The sequence below is a fragment of the Penicillium citrinum genome (genome assembly GCF_028827155.1).
Source record: "Penicillium citrinum strain IBT 23319 chromosome Unknown utg000008l:1.0-2707905.0:1.0-2709502.0, whole genome shotgun sequence".
Lineage (NCBI taxonomy): Eukaryota > Fungi > Ascomycota > Eurotiomycetes > Eurotiales > Aspergillaceae > Penicillium > Penicillium citrinum.
Window position 1 is genome coordinate 47874 of NW_026622693.1, and position 14785 is coordinate 62658.

General features: G+C 46.9%; 7 protein-coding genes across 7 annotated transcripts; 4 read left to right on the plus strand and 3 right to left on the minus strand.

The window, feature by feature from the left end:
• Positions 1 to 268: 268 nt before the first annotated feature.
• Positions 269 to 1903, plus strand: cwc27 (putative peptidyl-prolyl cis-trans isomerase; the record flags this gene model as incomplete). Its single annotated transcript, XM_056647362.1, has 1 exon — positions 269 to 1903. The coding sequence occupies one exon, from the start codon at positions 269 to 271 to the stop codon at positions 1901 to 1903; it is 1635 nt and encodes a 544-aa protein (XP_056497127.1).
• A 427-nt stretch (positions 1904 to 2330) lies between these two features.
• On the minus strand, positions 2331 to 4139 carry N7469_008445 (endopolyphosphatase; the record flags this gene model as incomplete). The annotated part of the gene is made up of 1 exon (XM_056647363.1): positions 2331 to 4139. The coding sequence occupies one exon, from the start codon at positions 4137 to 4139 to the stop codon at positions 2331 to 2333; it is 1809 nt and encodes a 602-aa protein (XP_056497128.1).
• A 433-nt stretch (positions 4140 to 4572) lies between these two features.
• Positions 4573 to 7327, minus strand: N7469_008446 (putative protein kinase Scy1; the record flags this gene model as incomplete). Its single annotated transcript, XM_056647364.1, has 2 exons — positions 4573 to 5834; positions 5884 to 7327. The coding sequence occupies 2 exons, from the start codon at positions 7325 to 7327 to the stop codon at positions 4573 to 4575; spliced, it is 2706 nt and encodes a 901-aa protein (XP_056497129.1).
• Positions 7328 to 8351: 1024 nt separating this feature from the next.
• N7469_008447 (uncharacterized protein) lies at positions 8352 to 8699 on the plus strand (the record flags this gene model as incomplete). The annotated part of the gene is made up of 1 exon (XM_056647365.1): positions 8352 to 8699. One exon carries the CDS (start codon positions 8352 to 8354, stop codon positions 8697 to 8699), a length of 348 nt encoding a protein of 115 aa, XP_056497130.1.
• A 799-nt stretch (positions 8700 to 9498) lies between these two features.
• On the plus strand, positions 9499 to 9693 carry N7469_008448 (uncharacterized protein; the record flags this gene model as incomplete). The annotated part of the gene is made up of 1 exon (XM_056647366.1): positions 9499 to 9693. One exon carries the CDS (start codon positions 9499 to 9501, stop codon positions 9691 to 9693), a length of 195 nt encoding a protein of 64 aa, XP_056497131.1.
• A 567-nt stretch (positions 9694 to 10260) lies between these two features.
• On the plus strand, positions 10261 to 11874 carry atg15 (triglyceride lipase ATG15; the record flags this gene model as incomplete). Its single annotated transcript, XM_056647367.1, has 1 exon — positions 10261 to 11874. One exon carries the CDS (start codon positions 10261 to 10263, stop codon positions 11872 to 11874), a length of 1614 nt encoding a protein of 537 aa, XP_056497132.1.
• Positions 11875 to 12611: 737 nt separating this feature from the next.
• On the minus strand, positions 12612 to 14463 carry N7469_008450 (putative serine peptidase, family S28; the record flags this gene model as incomplete). Its single annotated transcript, XM_056647368.1, has 3 exons — positions 12612 to 13899; positions 13954 to 14168; positions 14245 to 14463. The coding sequence occupies 3 exons, from the start codon at positions 14461 to 14463 to the stop codon at positions 12612 to 12614; spliced, it is 1722 nt and encodes a 573-aa protein (XP_056497133.1).
• Positions 14464 to 14785: the final 322 nt, after the last annotated feature.

Consider the following 14785-nt stretch of genomic DNA (forward strand, 5'->3'; position numbering starts at 1 on the left):
AATATCTCAAAGTGCATTCCTGTTTTTCAACTATTACAATCCTATCTGACCGATCCACGGCATCTGATGGTCTCGTGACTCTCAGCTGATGTGTGGCTTGTGTGGCTGATATAAACTCACAAGCCACACTGTCTTTCACGTGACCTCGTGATGACCCACCGCGTTCTTCACCAGCGAAGATGTTTCTTCGAAAGATCTCCCATCTTGCTGCAATTGTGTCGTCGGAGAGGGTCTTTGCAGATGGGACGATCTGCCTCAATCACTCATCATGTCCACTCAATATGCTAGCGAGCCGAACCCCACCGCATCCGCCACTCTCAACACTACCATCGGCCCTATCCAAATAGCGCTTTTCGCGAATCAAGCTCCGCTGACATCGAAAAACTTCCTTCAACACTGCAAAGATAATTACTATGCTGGGACGATATTCCACCGTGTCGCACCTGACTTTGTGATCCAGGGAGGTGACCCAACTGGGACTGGATCTGGTGGGACTTCCATATATGAATATCCCGAGTTTGAATATGATCCCGAAGCTCGTGATCCGAATGAGCGAGTAGTGTTGCGCGATGAGCTGCATAGCAGACTGCGCTTCAACCGTCGAGGGTTAGTTGGCATGGCGAAAAGTGAGGATGGATCATACGGGAGCCAATTTTTTATCACACTGGCCAATACCGAGCGTGAAATGAATGGCCAATGTACACTTTTCGGGCGATTGGAGGGTGACAGTATCTTCAATGTACTCAAAATCGCTGAGGGAGACCGTGTGGAGGGGACTGAGCGGCCGGTATATCCGATCAAAGTGACCTCTTGTGAGGTTGGAGAATTGGGCCCGTTGGCAGGCAAGTTGAAGGATAGGAAAATCACCTCGTCAGCCTCAGGTGGCGACAAGCCTGTGCCGAAGAAGAAGAAGAAGCCGGCGAAGGGTGGCAAGGCCCTCTTGAGTTTTGGTGCGGACGAAGGTGACGAGGATATGCCCATACGTCCGGCCAAGCCCAAATTTAACACAAAACTCGTGTCGGATGTCCCAGGTGGTATCAGTATACCTCAGAAGGACGAAATGCATCACACGGATAAGCCCACAAAGTCTCACAAACGACCACGTTCGCCATCACCGAATCGATCTCCCTCGCCAGCCCGCAAGCAACGAATTAAGACACCGGACCCCGAAACACAACTCCCACTTCAGGACCCAGAATCACCGGCTCGGTCCCCATCTCCACATGTGAAGGCATCTAAGGCTTCTCGAATGAATGCTGAATATGACACGCTGAAGGCGTCTATGCGTCGAAACGTGGAAACAGGTCCAGCTGATACCGGCTCCAAGAAATCGGCCTTAGAGGCCATGATCCCAGAGACTGCTATCCGAGGTCGCAGGCGACCACCGCCTGGCTCATCTAATGGCGCAGGGACATCAGCTCCCCGGAGTGCCGCAGAGCGAGAAGCATTGCAACTGTTCAATGCCTTCAAAGCAAAACTGGATAGCGCCGACGCGAAAGGGTCTGAAGGTTCATCGAGTCATAATAGCAACAAGCAGTCACGGGATCTGAAAACGCAAGATGAAGATGATGAAGAAACGCAACTGTGCGACTTGCATTTTATCGCCAATTGTCAATCGTGTCAATCCTGGGACAACCCCGACGAAAAGGATATTGGAGATGGAAAAGAAGATGCAGGATGGTTAAGTCATGAGTTGCGCTTCAATAGGGACACTCTGGGAAAGGATTTGAATTGGAAGAAGCAAAACCCCGATGATATTGACTCGCTAATGGTCATCGACCCGCGTGAAAAGGAAAAGGATCTCACGAGTGGTGGTCGCAAGAGAGGGCTGCAGCGCGATCGTGAACGTGAGCGAAAGAAAGAAAAGGCTGGTGAATTAGAATGGGATCGTGAGAGGAGATAAAATAATACTCAAGAGATGAATACTACCAGTGCTGTGGTTCACTATTCATATAGCACCACTATACAAGTAGTTAGTTACATCATGATCTGCGAAACTTGAAGCAAGATACAATATAATCATGAAAGACTTAATGATTACAATCATGGCGTACTACGACTATCAACTAGTAGATATCTTCATTTCGCCATTCTAATGGGATATCAAATCGGTGCTATAGTAACTTGTAATGGAAATCCATTTCCACTGCATGGATGCAGAGAAACTTTAGTAAGGAAGGTTCCTTACTCCAAGCCTTGGAGCCCTGGATGATACTAGTAACAATCCTATTTATACTTATTGACACTTAGCAGGTTCAAGACGGTTTCAATACCGAACTGTTCGATTGAGCTCGACTGATTTGTTAATGTTTGTTCATTTATTTGACTATCTATATATCATCTAATTCATCCACATCAATATATCCTACGAAAGCGCGTTCTAGGAACGCTCGCCATGCAGTGTTGACCTTTTTCTTACTGACTGACACATCGCCAGCTTCTCCAATCCGAGTTGCAAGCTCGAGAAAGCTTCGAACTGTCAAGTCTTTCATCTGATAGATTTCATCGCGTGTTGTATATTCTATCTCAAACTCAATTGGCGGGTATTCCTTCATCTGAGAGGCTTCGGCATTGAGTTGTGTGAGATTGGCGAAGTATTGCGTGTAACCCAGAAGAGTCAACGCTTGGTTTGAGTAGGCTGGGCCAGGTGGAGCGGTTGGTGATGGTGGCTCAGGTATGTTGAAGCTGGGCTTTCCTTTGCCCTGTCTCCTGCCGCTCCCTTTTTTCTTCTTCTTTTGTATATCCAGTGACTGATTATCGTGATCAGACCCAGAATCACCTGTCAGCCCGACATTCTCCAGTCCAGTCAAGTTATATTCAATCATGCGCATGGACGGGAAGAAATTCGGCACCAAACTGGGTGAGACCAGGGAAACACTATAGCGCTCAGCCCATGGGCCTCCAATTTTCTTCAAATATTTGCGGATCTTCTTCTCTTTCTTGCTTCGCTTTTTGCCTTTCTTTGTCTCTGTGAAGACGTCCTGGGCCTCGAAATTCTGAATTTCCAGACCTTCAGGCCTAGATGGCAGACCAGACCACTGACCACGGAGCGAATTCAAGTAATCGGATTTAGACATGGCTGAGACTGTCCCATCTCCCTGCTTCTCCGAGTAGGCATCGATGTCGGCATCATGACTATCTTGCAGGATGAAGTGGTCAACGTTCATATGTCCATAAAAGCTGGCCACCACAACATCTCGGTACCGATCCATCCACAAGGTGTATTTCTGCCAACAAGTCTCGTCCCAATTGGTCTTCTCTTCCGAGCGTGCGGGCGCAACATGCCCCATCAAAATTGCCTTCATGCCACGATCGCGCAAGATCTGCAACTGTACTCGTAGCCATTCCATATGTTCGTACCCCGGCTCTGACTTATCTTTGCACCCATCCACGGCACTATTCGAATCAAAAAAGTACATCGTGTTCAAGCTTATCACCGCTAGTTTACTAGGAATGACTTCGCTTGTAAACCAGCCGCCTTCGACGAAGCTATGCCGTTGATCCTCTGGAATAAATGGGCTCCATATTTCTGCGAATTTCTTGGTCCAGGTGTTTGGACCAGAACGGAAGATATTGTGGGGAAGGATATCATTATTTCCAAAGGTTGGAATAACGGGAATCGGAAGATGGCCTACCGCTTGTGCGGAATTGCCACTGGTATCGAAAAGGTCGACCCATTTTTGTGCCATGTAGCGGTTGAGCTCTATGATCTCGTTTCGGTCGCGCGGGAGGGCTTCGTCGTTGTCATGTCGAACCGAGTCGCCGGTCCAAATTACGAAGTCGATTTCATCCTTGATATTTTCACCAATCCAACGAAAGGTCTCATCAATCAATATGAGGGGTGAGTCGCAGTCCGAGCCCTCCTGTCCAAAGTAACCTGCCTCGCCTGTACCATGATGGCATGTTCCGTCATCAGATGACGGAGACGAACTAGCTTTATAATATCGATCGGGGTGGAAATCCGTGATATGCAAGAAACGCCCACTGAGGGGTCGATCTAGTTTCGATCCGTCTGAGCTGCCGAGCTGTATTTGCGTCTGGGGAACAGATTCATCCACATAAGCGAAAGGCTGCTGTTGTTGCTGATACTTCAAAGACAAGCCCGCAGCCGAGGCAACTAGGCCCAGAAGGGACAGCATATCTGCTCTTATCATTCACGGTAACATGAGTGTGGAGAGATCTGCGATGCTTGCTTTTTTTTCTCCCACTCAAACGCAAGGGGAAAATTTGAAGATTGGAGAAACTTCAACTTTGGCGGTCGATCTTATCGGAGAGTGACGTGACCCCCCGAGACCCGCCGAGATCGGGCCGGATGAATGCTGAGTCATCTCACGTGATCACTGGCATGGAGATCATGAGAACAATAGAACAAGGTGATCAAGAGTATAGATGACAAGTAAATAATTAAAGAGTAAAGAATATGATCAATAGCATGAAAAAGTATTACTCGCTGCCAGGAATGGGGTTTTTACAGAGCTCGCATGGCAGATGATATGTATATGTACTATCTTTCAAAGCAATATGACGCTAGAGGGGTATTGACCAAAACAAAAGACACCCATTCCATCCCCATCAGAGCAGACTCGCATACTTATCGAGCCCAGATTGCTGTTGCTGCTGCTGCTGCGGTTGAGGTTGCTGCCGCGATGGTGCCTGCGGAGTCATGCCCATGCTCGGATTTGTATTAATCGACGGAGAAGTGAATGCATTGGTTGTGTTCATGGCATTACTAGCCGGCGGTGGAGGTATAGAAAATGAAGAATAATTGGGACCCTGCTGTAGTGTCGACTGAGATAGCGGCTTCGCGGCCGATAATCCAGATAAAGACGATAATGAGCCGGGCTTGTTGCTGCCTGGAGCCTGAACATTCCAAGTCTGAGATGGTTGCATGGGTTGCGTAAATGGCAATGGTGAATTAGATGTCGGTAGCGATGTTTGTCGTGCAGGCTCAAGAGATGGGATGGTGTTTAATTTCTGGTCGGGTGTAATGGATCGAAATCCCATGGAGCTGGATACGCCATGGCCAGAATGGTTGTTGTTCGTGCTCCACGAAAACGCGGGTGACATGCTGGGCCGTTTGCCGGCCGGTTCTGGTTCCATGCTACCCCAAATATCGCTCTCCTTTTTCGTAGAAGACGAAGTGCCTTTGTTTCCTAGCACAAGACGCTCGAAATTATTTTTAGCATTGTCCATATCCGGAGACGTGAGATCGGTGTCAGACTGAGAGAAACCATTGGCCCCGTTCTGAAATCCAGAAGAGTCCCCGTTTGACGAAAGCTCCTGCAATTTCCGCGCCTGCTCCCTTTCAATCTTGCTAGAGAGAGATTTGATCAGAGCCATAAATTCATTGAACTGATTCAGATTTAGAAGAGGGCCAAGACTGAAACTCCATAGAATGGGTAGCACTTCGAGGGCGAGAAACTCTGTGTCCGCAATCTTTCCAACCTCACGGAATACCTTGAGGGCCGCCATCATGACAGATGGTTCTTTCGTTTTGATGGCCTTCAAGGCAGGTACAAGCTTTTCTTGAATGGTGTATTTGTCCAGTATGGATGATTTGGTCGGTTTACTTGACTGGACAGCACCTGAAAGATCATCTAACCCATCTGACTCATTTGCAGATCCACCGCATAGAACAGAGAAGGCTTCCAAACTGCGGACCTTGATGGCGAGACTACTTGTTTTGCTGAATGTGCTCGCAATGGGTGGGAACACTTCATTTTTGACAGTACTGAAGTCAAGAGTGGGCAGGAAAACGGGTAGACATTTTATAGAAGCATCCACAAGAGAATGGGTGGGCGAGTCCAAGCCCAGGCGTATAAAGGGTAAAATATCTGTTCCAGATGTCAGCTTGAAAATACCAACCAAGCCAGAAGAACGTACCATCTTTGAATTCCATGCCTGTACAGTTTTCTGTTACTAGGCTCATATTTTCGAGTACGACCATGAGTCCTGCGTCTTTCTTTGAATCACGTTCCTGAGCCGGGGCTTTCCCCGAGACAGTCCCGAACACCTCCTTCAAACGAGGAATAATTTTCTCCGGGAAAGTGCGGCGTCCATTAGGAATGCGTCGAAGAATCCCGAACACATTTTGTAGCAAAAGAGCAAGTAGTTCGCGATCTTTCATTTCATCTAGCAGTGCTCCTAATAGCTTCCTTTCCAGCACGGACACAGGAAAGTCGGGCAGGACTCGTTGTAATCCTCGCAGAAATTGAGATTTCTCGTTTGCGTTCTTAGTGGGCAGTGATTCCAGGAAGCGGATAGTCGAGACGAGAACATTATCAAAATACTGGGATTGTTGAAATTCTCGCGCATTCATGCGTTGGGCCGGTCTTCGGGTGATGAGCTTTGGTAGGACTTGGGATAGAACATCGCGGGGAATAGGACTGGAGCAAAGAAAGTTGTTGCTTTGCGATGGTGTAGTGGAGGGAGAGCTGAGTAGCTTTTTATAAGTAGAAAGATTTGCATGGGTTTCCAGTGGTGAGGCATGGGGTGAATTGTATAGCGCGATGATAATGAGTCCAAGGGAAAATAAATCAGCAGCTGACGTCACGTTGGAGTCTAAAGCAAAGTCTGGGGATGTGTAATCCATATTGAGCTGAACGGAAGCTGGTAGTCTTGGGTCTTGATAAAGAACCTCCGAGACAGCCAGCGGTGGCAGTGATGACCGCGTCTCTGATGAATCCGGAGGTCCAGCAAATCCAAGGCCAGATATTTTCCAGTCTGACTTAGAGTTGATGTAAATGGCATCCGGATTGAGATTGCCGTGTACTAAGCCGGCGGATTCGTGGAGAAATTCGAGACCTTTGGCAACCTGAAGCAAGCCCTTTTGGATTTCCAACTCATCAATTTCAAATTCTCGCCGTCTGCGAGTTCCATCGGGACTCTCAACCATATATCGACCGGCACGCGAACCACCGCCCGATGCTCCCTCTTGCTCGTTTTTATCCAATAGAAGCCCCGAAAGCGATGCGGTGAGATGTTCTGTCGCAAACATTAGACCACCACCGCGGGTTTCCTCGACTGGCTCTAACACTTGAAGTATCGACGGGTGCCTCAATTTCGCCAGATTTCCAGCTTCCCGCTTGAGTCGTTCGATCACATCTTCTTGAACCTTTTTTGTACCGGACCCCGAGCGAGCACCAAAGCCGCCCGATCGGGGCTCAAGGGTCTTTCGATCAAAGATAAAGACGGAAGCTGGGGTTCCAGTGGATTTCTTCTTAGCATCGTGGATTTTCCACGGGCCAGAATAGACAGTGGCATGGGGGGCGATTTGGTAATTGGAAGAGATATTGGAGCTGAATGACTTCAGCGCGTTCGAAAACATTGTTAATGTTCTCTGAGAGTGTACAAGGGAAGTCGCGGATCATGAACTTCAATGGCCGAATCGAATCAACTCAATGCTCATCATACTAGTCTTTCAAATAGCAGGTCTGAAGGAATCAGAAGACATGATGTTCTACTGCAAAGTGCAGCTGCGAAAAAAAATAAGATGAAAGTTGAAGTTGAAGTTGAAGCGGGGAGAAAGGCGCGGCGGAGGGCGGTGAGGGGATTCTGCCAGTATCAACACTGATCTATACAAAGTATACAAGTATAAAAATAGACTTCAGGGGTAGCAGAGATGAATATGGAAATAGAGTGGCAGGGATTTGAATCAATGTTGAGTTCTTTGGATATTCCCTCATATCTCTCAGGGTGTGAGTGTTCAGGCAACGTTGATAATCATGACACTACTAGTGTTCATCCGATGCAATGAAAGTTGACCTGATGTCGAATATGATCCTCTTTTTTTTCATTCAAGACCTCATCACTCAAAGGACTCTTTCACTTCTCGAGTCCATTGTATCAGGAGCTCAGCCATGGATCACCTTTCCTTTGGCTCTCGATTCTTCACGACAAACCTATGCTATAAATTGATTGTCCTCGTGGACCAGTTCTGAGCTTACGATGTATGCTTAGTTTTCTTTTAGAATTATTATCATACTGAGCACTTCAACGTCCTAGCAGAAGCCAAAACAAAAACACAAGATGTATCACCCACTGCGCCAGAAGTTGAAAAAGTCGCGAAGGATTGTTTCGCGTAGACTCGCCTCAGAATCACGGGAAAACGCGATTCTGTTGGTAAATCTGCAGGGCAGAAATATCCTATGGGCCCTAGGAATGGAAGGCCGGAGATAAGAGACCGTGCTCAAGCTCCCGCTGATTGGGACCCTAATGACAACGATATAGGTTCAAGGTAAGGGCGCTTCTTCAAAGTCGCTGGTTAATACTTTTCCACCTCTGACTTCGTCCAACCAGGGACGTCGATGCAGTAAATCCAAAGATGCAATGAGCGCATCGCAGAAGGAATCATGCCGCAAACCTGGGAAGAAAGACTCAAGATCTACGAGAAGGCCAAACAAAATTATGATGCATTTGTCAATAGTGGCCCTGAAGACCTTCCTGTTGAAGTTAGGCCGCGTATAACCCAGCTACATCTAATAAGAGACCATCTTTCCAAGAATGGTGACCCATACAACTCGATCCAAAACATAGAAGCCATTATAGAAGACTACTCGACGCAGCAGCTCAAATGGGATCCTACTCAAGTGATATATTGGTCGAAAGGGAAAATGATTGCAGGACCAACAGAGTTCAAATGGGATGACTTCCTGAACAAGAGCTCAAACAATGACGGACAGGATGGATTCTGGGTATAGTCAGTAAGTGTCGTCAGAAATCATTCAATTTTTACTCCAAAGCAATCCATACACTCGAGCGAGACGTAGTATATTGAACCGCAAATGAATCTAATAGAATGATACTCCTGGGCCGACCATGAGCAATTCAGCTTTTACGATGAGCATTCCACATGGGAATCGCGCTCCAGTCGTCTCGCCGTCGGTATGTTGAACATTCCGTAGAAATTCTTAAGCTAGATCTCAAATACGTCATGGAGATTTCTATTTTGCGACTCTCCCTCAGAGGACAAGCTGACCCTAGCAACTTCTATTACATGGTAGTATAAATTGCAGTTTCGAGTGCCAGGAAGTCAAGTTCCCATAGGAATGAACCTCGAGTTGTATGATGACACAGGTTCCGAGGTAATAAGCATATTTGAGCGCGATATTAGGGACATTGTCATCAACAGCTCGGCGCAGGCCCCATATATAAGTACTGGATTTATAGTTGGGATGGGGAACTCTATGATGCCAAACATAAATCTTGCGTTGGAAATTGCTTTAGTTGATGAGAATCATAACAGAGTAGTGGACTGGGCTACATGGTGTGTCGCTGTGTATCCAGGAGCAGAAGGGTTTTCAGGCCACGGAATGGCAGGGCCATACCTACGGCAGCCATTTTATACTGCAACAGCCCCGGAGAGACCGAGAGTGCTACACATCTCTTCACATCATAGTGGCGTGAAAGATATGTTGCCAAGCAGAGCAGACTGCGATACTATGCCAAATCACTTCGTGTGGCCTCCTGGATGTGGAACTCAGCACGATATCCCCCCCGATGACCTTCGATAGTGCTACTCTAAACAGTTTATTCCAAGGTACACCTCATTTACACGGTCCCAAAGCAACAACGTATATTGGAGGCCCGGGCCCGATGCCTGGACCGGCACCGCCAGGACTATCTTCTTCAAACGCAGCTCAACTGTCATCTGGATTGGGGGCAATGGGCAGTGCTGGAGGTGCTGGGGCATGAGGCCTGTACTACGAGGAACTAGTACTACTAGTAGTTCTTGGAATCCAAATTAGTTTAGAAGATCAAGCTCATTCGTTTTCTTCCACCTGGAATCTGAAGTTGTTCGTGGTCGGTAGCTACCGACCGCGAACAACTTAGGTGGGTACCTTAGTTAAATCAGACTAGTAGTCTGATTTGTTTTAGACCTATAAACATGGATATGTAACTACCTAGTTGGTACTACAAATCAGTATGCATCACGTGGTTGGCCTCTTGTACCTCTTACTGTGCCAGTTTTCTGTTGAGTCTCAGTTAGAGTAGCTACCTCCTCAAACCTCTTTCCGTTATGATGATAGTAGTCATAGTAGTCATAGTAATTGTGATAGATCTATTCATGGTAGACATGGATGTCTCGATTTATACTTCGTGCCAACTTCTACCTCGGCAATTGCCGTTTTGGGAGCTCCGCAGATCCGGATAAATAGTTGGACCGAAGAATGTACAAACAGTGTAAACCAGCCTTGACTCCTCCTCAACGGAAGCTTCTCTTAAGCTCTCCCTACCGTCGTCTACGAAACTTCCAACATTATGCGTTTACAACCATATCGAGACCGACTCGGCTGGAAGCCTAGCTTGAGAGATCTTTTTATATCATCTGTATTATTTTCACAGTCTGTGTTTGCCGAATATGATCACGATAGCCCCTTTCTACAAGCACCTGTCCTATTGCCACTCGTACCATCGCGAAACCCAGAGCGCTTCTCAGTGACCCATGACTTTTCTCTTCGTCATATCTTTCATCGCGGCATTAACCATGGCTCCGATGATGTACATGTCAGATTAGATGTCAACCCGGACACACATCTCAGCATTTTATCAGAGGATGGGAGCGAGGCGGAGACCGTAACATCGTATCCTGCCCTCAGCGCCTCGTCAAGCCCCCTCACAATAAATAGACTGGCAGATCGAAGGCTCTCTGCCATCCAAGATTATATGTCAACTACTTCTCAGTCTCCGGTCACGGCATGGGTGTTGGACACCGTCCCTGGCCCGAATGTTACAGATAAGGAAACCGTTTTGACGTTCGCCAAGATGACAGCGAATGATTATATACAAGAACCTGGTAGTACGTCGGAATGGAAAACCATACATGGCAAGTTCAACTACTCGTCCAGCTTCGGATGGCAGGGCGATGGTCTTCGAGGGCACATTTATTCCGATAAGACCAATAACACAGTGGTGATATCCCTCAAAGGTACATCACCAGCTCTCTTTGACGGAGCAGAAACTACTACCAATGATAAGGTCAACGACAATCTTCTTTTTAGTTGTTGCTGTGGCCAAGGCGGGTCTTACTTGTGGAGACAAGTCTGCGACTGCCAAAATGCCACCTATTCCGCCAACGTAACATGTATCTCCGAGGCGATCAATGACAAAAATCGATATTATAAAGCTGCCATTGACCTATATACAAATGTGACAGAAATATACCCCAACGCCAATATTTGGCTGACAGGCCATTCCCTCGGTGGTGCATTAACCAGCTTGCTTGGACTTACATTCGGCCTTCCAGTGGTGACCTTTGAAGCTGTGCCTGAAGCACTTCCTGCTTCCAGACTTGGTTTACCAATACCACCAGGCTATCAGGTGCACCAGGAACGACAATATACCGGCGCCTATCATTTTGGCCATACAGCTGATCCGGTTTATATGGGCACCTGTAATGGAATTAATTCAATTTGCACTTGGGGTGGTTATGCTATGGAATCAGCATGTCATACTGGCAAAATGTGTACTTATGATACTGTTGCTGACAAAGGGTGGCGTGTTGGCATTGGAACCCACAAAATCCAGAACGTTATTAAGGACGTCATTGAGGTCTACGATGATGTCCCTGTCTGCGAAGCTGAGGAAGAATGTTACGATTGCATTTTATGGAAATTCTTCAAAAGCAATGGCTCGGAGATCACGACGACTACCACAGCAACCACTACTACATCACCTACGAATACTAGAACTTCCACTTGCAAGACTCCCGGTTGGTGGGGCTGTCTCGATAAGTCTACAACTATGACTACCACAACGGGCACCAGTGTTACACCCACTGCTACAACCACAACCACAACCACAACATGTCATACACCAGGATGGTTCGGATGTAATGATCCGACAACAACGATAATCGCTACTACAACATCATGAGAGATAATTAGATGATCCAATAACGCAGATAACGCAGCAAAGTCTTTTTGATATATCATGCCCGTTCCAACAGCGTATATTCCATAAGGAAATCAAATTCCAATCCATAAATCCCAACTTAATTGTAACCACAGAGTTACAGCCGGTCCCGTATGAAGCCCACAGTACTAAGGATATTACGCCACGGCCACTAATTGACCTAAATCTATTTTCTATCAGAATATAGGAGTATTATAACGTGATGCCCACCACGTATACCCAGGTGGGTATACGATGACTGTAGTGGGCTACTATTATCCGAGATAAAAAAAAGTCCGCTTCATCTGAGGTTGTTGAGATTCTAGAACAGCGGACCTTATCTAACTGAAGTTAGATCAGGTACACATACCTACTCGTACCTGATCTCTTGTGCACTACCTAGTGCACAAGAGAATTTATATACTGGTCTCAATGCCTAGGCTTACCAACTGCTCTTCTACTATTTGACTTCGGGGTATTGATAGGACATCGTTTGATATTGATTGTTGCTATTTTGTACACTACTCATATGAAGGCCTGTAAAGGAAAGAGACCAGTTTCATATCGATATGATTCTGGCTGGTTCAGATTTGTAGCACTCGATAGAGTGAAAGGCTGCAATTGCACCAACAAGGCGTCGTCGATGGGACAAAAAGAAATAAACAAGGTAACATGACTCCCTTCGGATTACTACAGACAATCAATTTGAGATGGGAATCTTAAGAATGTCCGTGAATCCGAGAAGAGTTCCCTGAGCCCACGCCAGAACCTTGACCCTTAAAACAGGGAAGCCATTCTTTCAAAGCCTCGTAAAAGTGCTGGCGTGACACTTTACCCGGATCAAAGTCTGTCTGGAAGTCAAAGCAGTGCTCTGCATTTGGCATGATATAGCCGAACAGTGTCTCAGGGTCGGTTCCCATATTGCATTTAGGAATTTTCGTCGTGAGTGCCACTTGTGGTGCATCCTTTTGCGTTGCAAGAGGAGAAAGGGTTCTCCAAGGGTCAAACTGACCACCACTCCAGTAAACGTTAGATGGACGAATACTCCATCCTCCAGTCATGTTGTTCGTCACGTCCACTAGCGGGCTTTTTGGCACAAGCCCCTTCTTCAATCCCTCGGGGAACTGTCGATTGCATGTATATTGCTGGTAGTCGAGAGTTTGATATCGAGATAGAAGCGAGTGAGGACCGAAATTGTTGCTCTGGTAGAATCCCCACTCTGTACAAAATTGCCATGCCCAGCTGATTGTATCTGGTTCCACGGATTTAGGATTGAGCACACACGACAATGGCAAAGTGTCGTCAAGTTGCCCGCAGTTCGTGTCATAGTTGACATTGACCAACTTTTTGAAGATAGGCCAAGAACTAAATTGTTCAGCGGCAAACTTTCGACCCCGATATGGTGCGAATCCACGAGGCCCAGCAACAGTCAGTGTCATGGGGTCGGTCTCCATATGATTACAGAGATTTTCAAGGCTTCCATCGCCGCCACCAAGACCGTACGACTGGAAATAGCCATATACGCCGGCCAGTGCAGCCGTGAAATCGCCATCACTGTTCTTCTCAGCACCGGGACCAAAGAAGGCCTGCTTGATACTAGCTTTTGCTGTTGCATTCTTTGCCAGTTCGCCGTCGATGTACTCGAGGGCAGCTTTAATATCCTTTGTGCAATTGCCATGACCGTTCGCTACCATTCCATCATGAACCTGATCGAAGTAGATGCTCATATCTACACGGGCCTCCACAGGTGCGGAAGAGGCAAAGGAGGCAAATATGGTCTCAGGATACTCATTGCGGGTAAAAGCTGCGCGTATACCCGCATAAGATCCACCGACCATCACCCAGGGTGTTCCAGTAGGTGTGAGATCGATATGAGCATATTCCGAGCGAGTGAAATTCTTGGCAAATGAAGGAATGTCGGCCAGAGCTTGCTTCGTTGTGAGGTAGGCAAAGTGCTCTGGTGGAGTTTCTGTTGAGACTGGGAAAGGTAAAGAGTCACCATAGTATCTAATCCATTGTCAGTCATATTGCTGAAAGAAGTGAGGTAGATCTGCCACATACCGATGCTCCCACACTATTCCCATTCCACCAAAAGTGCTCAGCAACTCAGCGAAGAACGAAGTATCATTCGTCAGATGTGTCTTCGCCGAGATCTCGGCTGAAGCCTCTCCAACATCGTAGACAAAGACGGGACCTCCCTCTTGATAATATTCGCTGGAAACCCAGTATCGATTCTTGTACCTTCCGATAGAGTCATCGTTGTGGTCAATTGGCAACTGATAGGGCGATAAAAGGTTAGCGATGTAACAATATCAAATCTCCCCAACGAATATAGCCATGGATGTTTCCTACCTCGACATATTCCGGAGTGACACTGATTCCATTTGTTGCCTGTACAAGAGCATGTACACTCTTACCACCTCGCAATATGCTATTCGGATCAATTCCAAGCTCTGCAGCAAGCTTCAGGTTCCGTTTCAGGGTACCCTGGGAAAAGGCCATAGCAATAGATGGCCCGGCCACTAAGGCCAGGGCCGTAAAACGAGAAAGGAAGGAAAACTTCAAATGCATCTTGTCGTTGATAACCATGAAATGAAGTGTTCTGGAGGTAAATGGAAATGCCGATCAAGTTGAAGATTTCATGGGATATATACCAAGTATATAGACCCTGTAGTTTTGGTACTCACTAGCACAAATTTCTACTATAAGTGAGTCCTAGAGATACTAAGTACTGGTAGGTACATTGGTACTCATACTAAAATATTCTATGGAGACTCGGATTTGGCTATCCGGGAACAATACTAAAAGCACAATGTTTGCGTGCATGCAGGCATCTGCAGCCATCCATGTGGATCACATATCTGGGGATTCCCGATTGGGTGGGGCTCAGGCA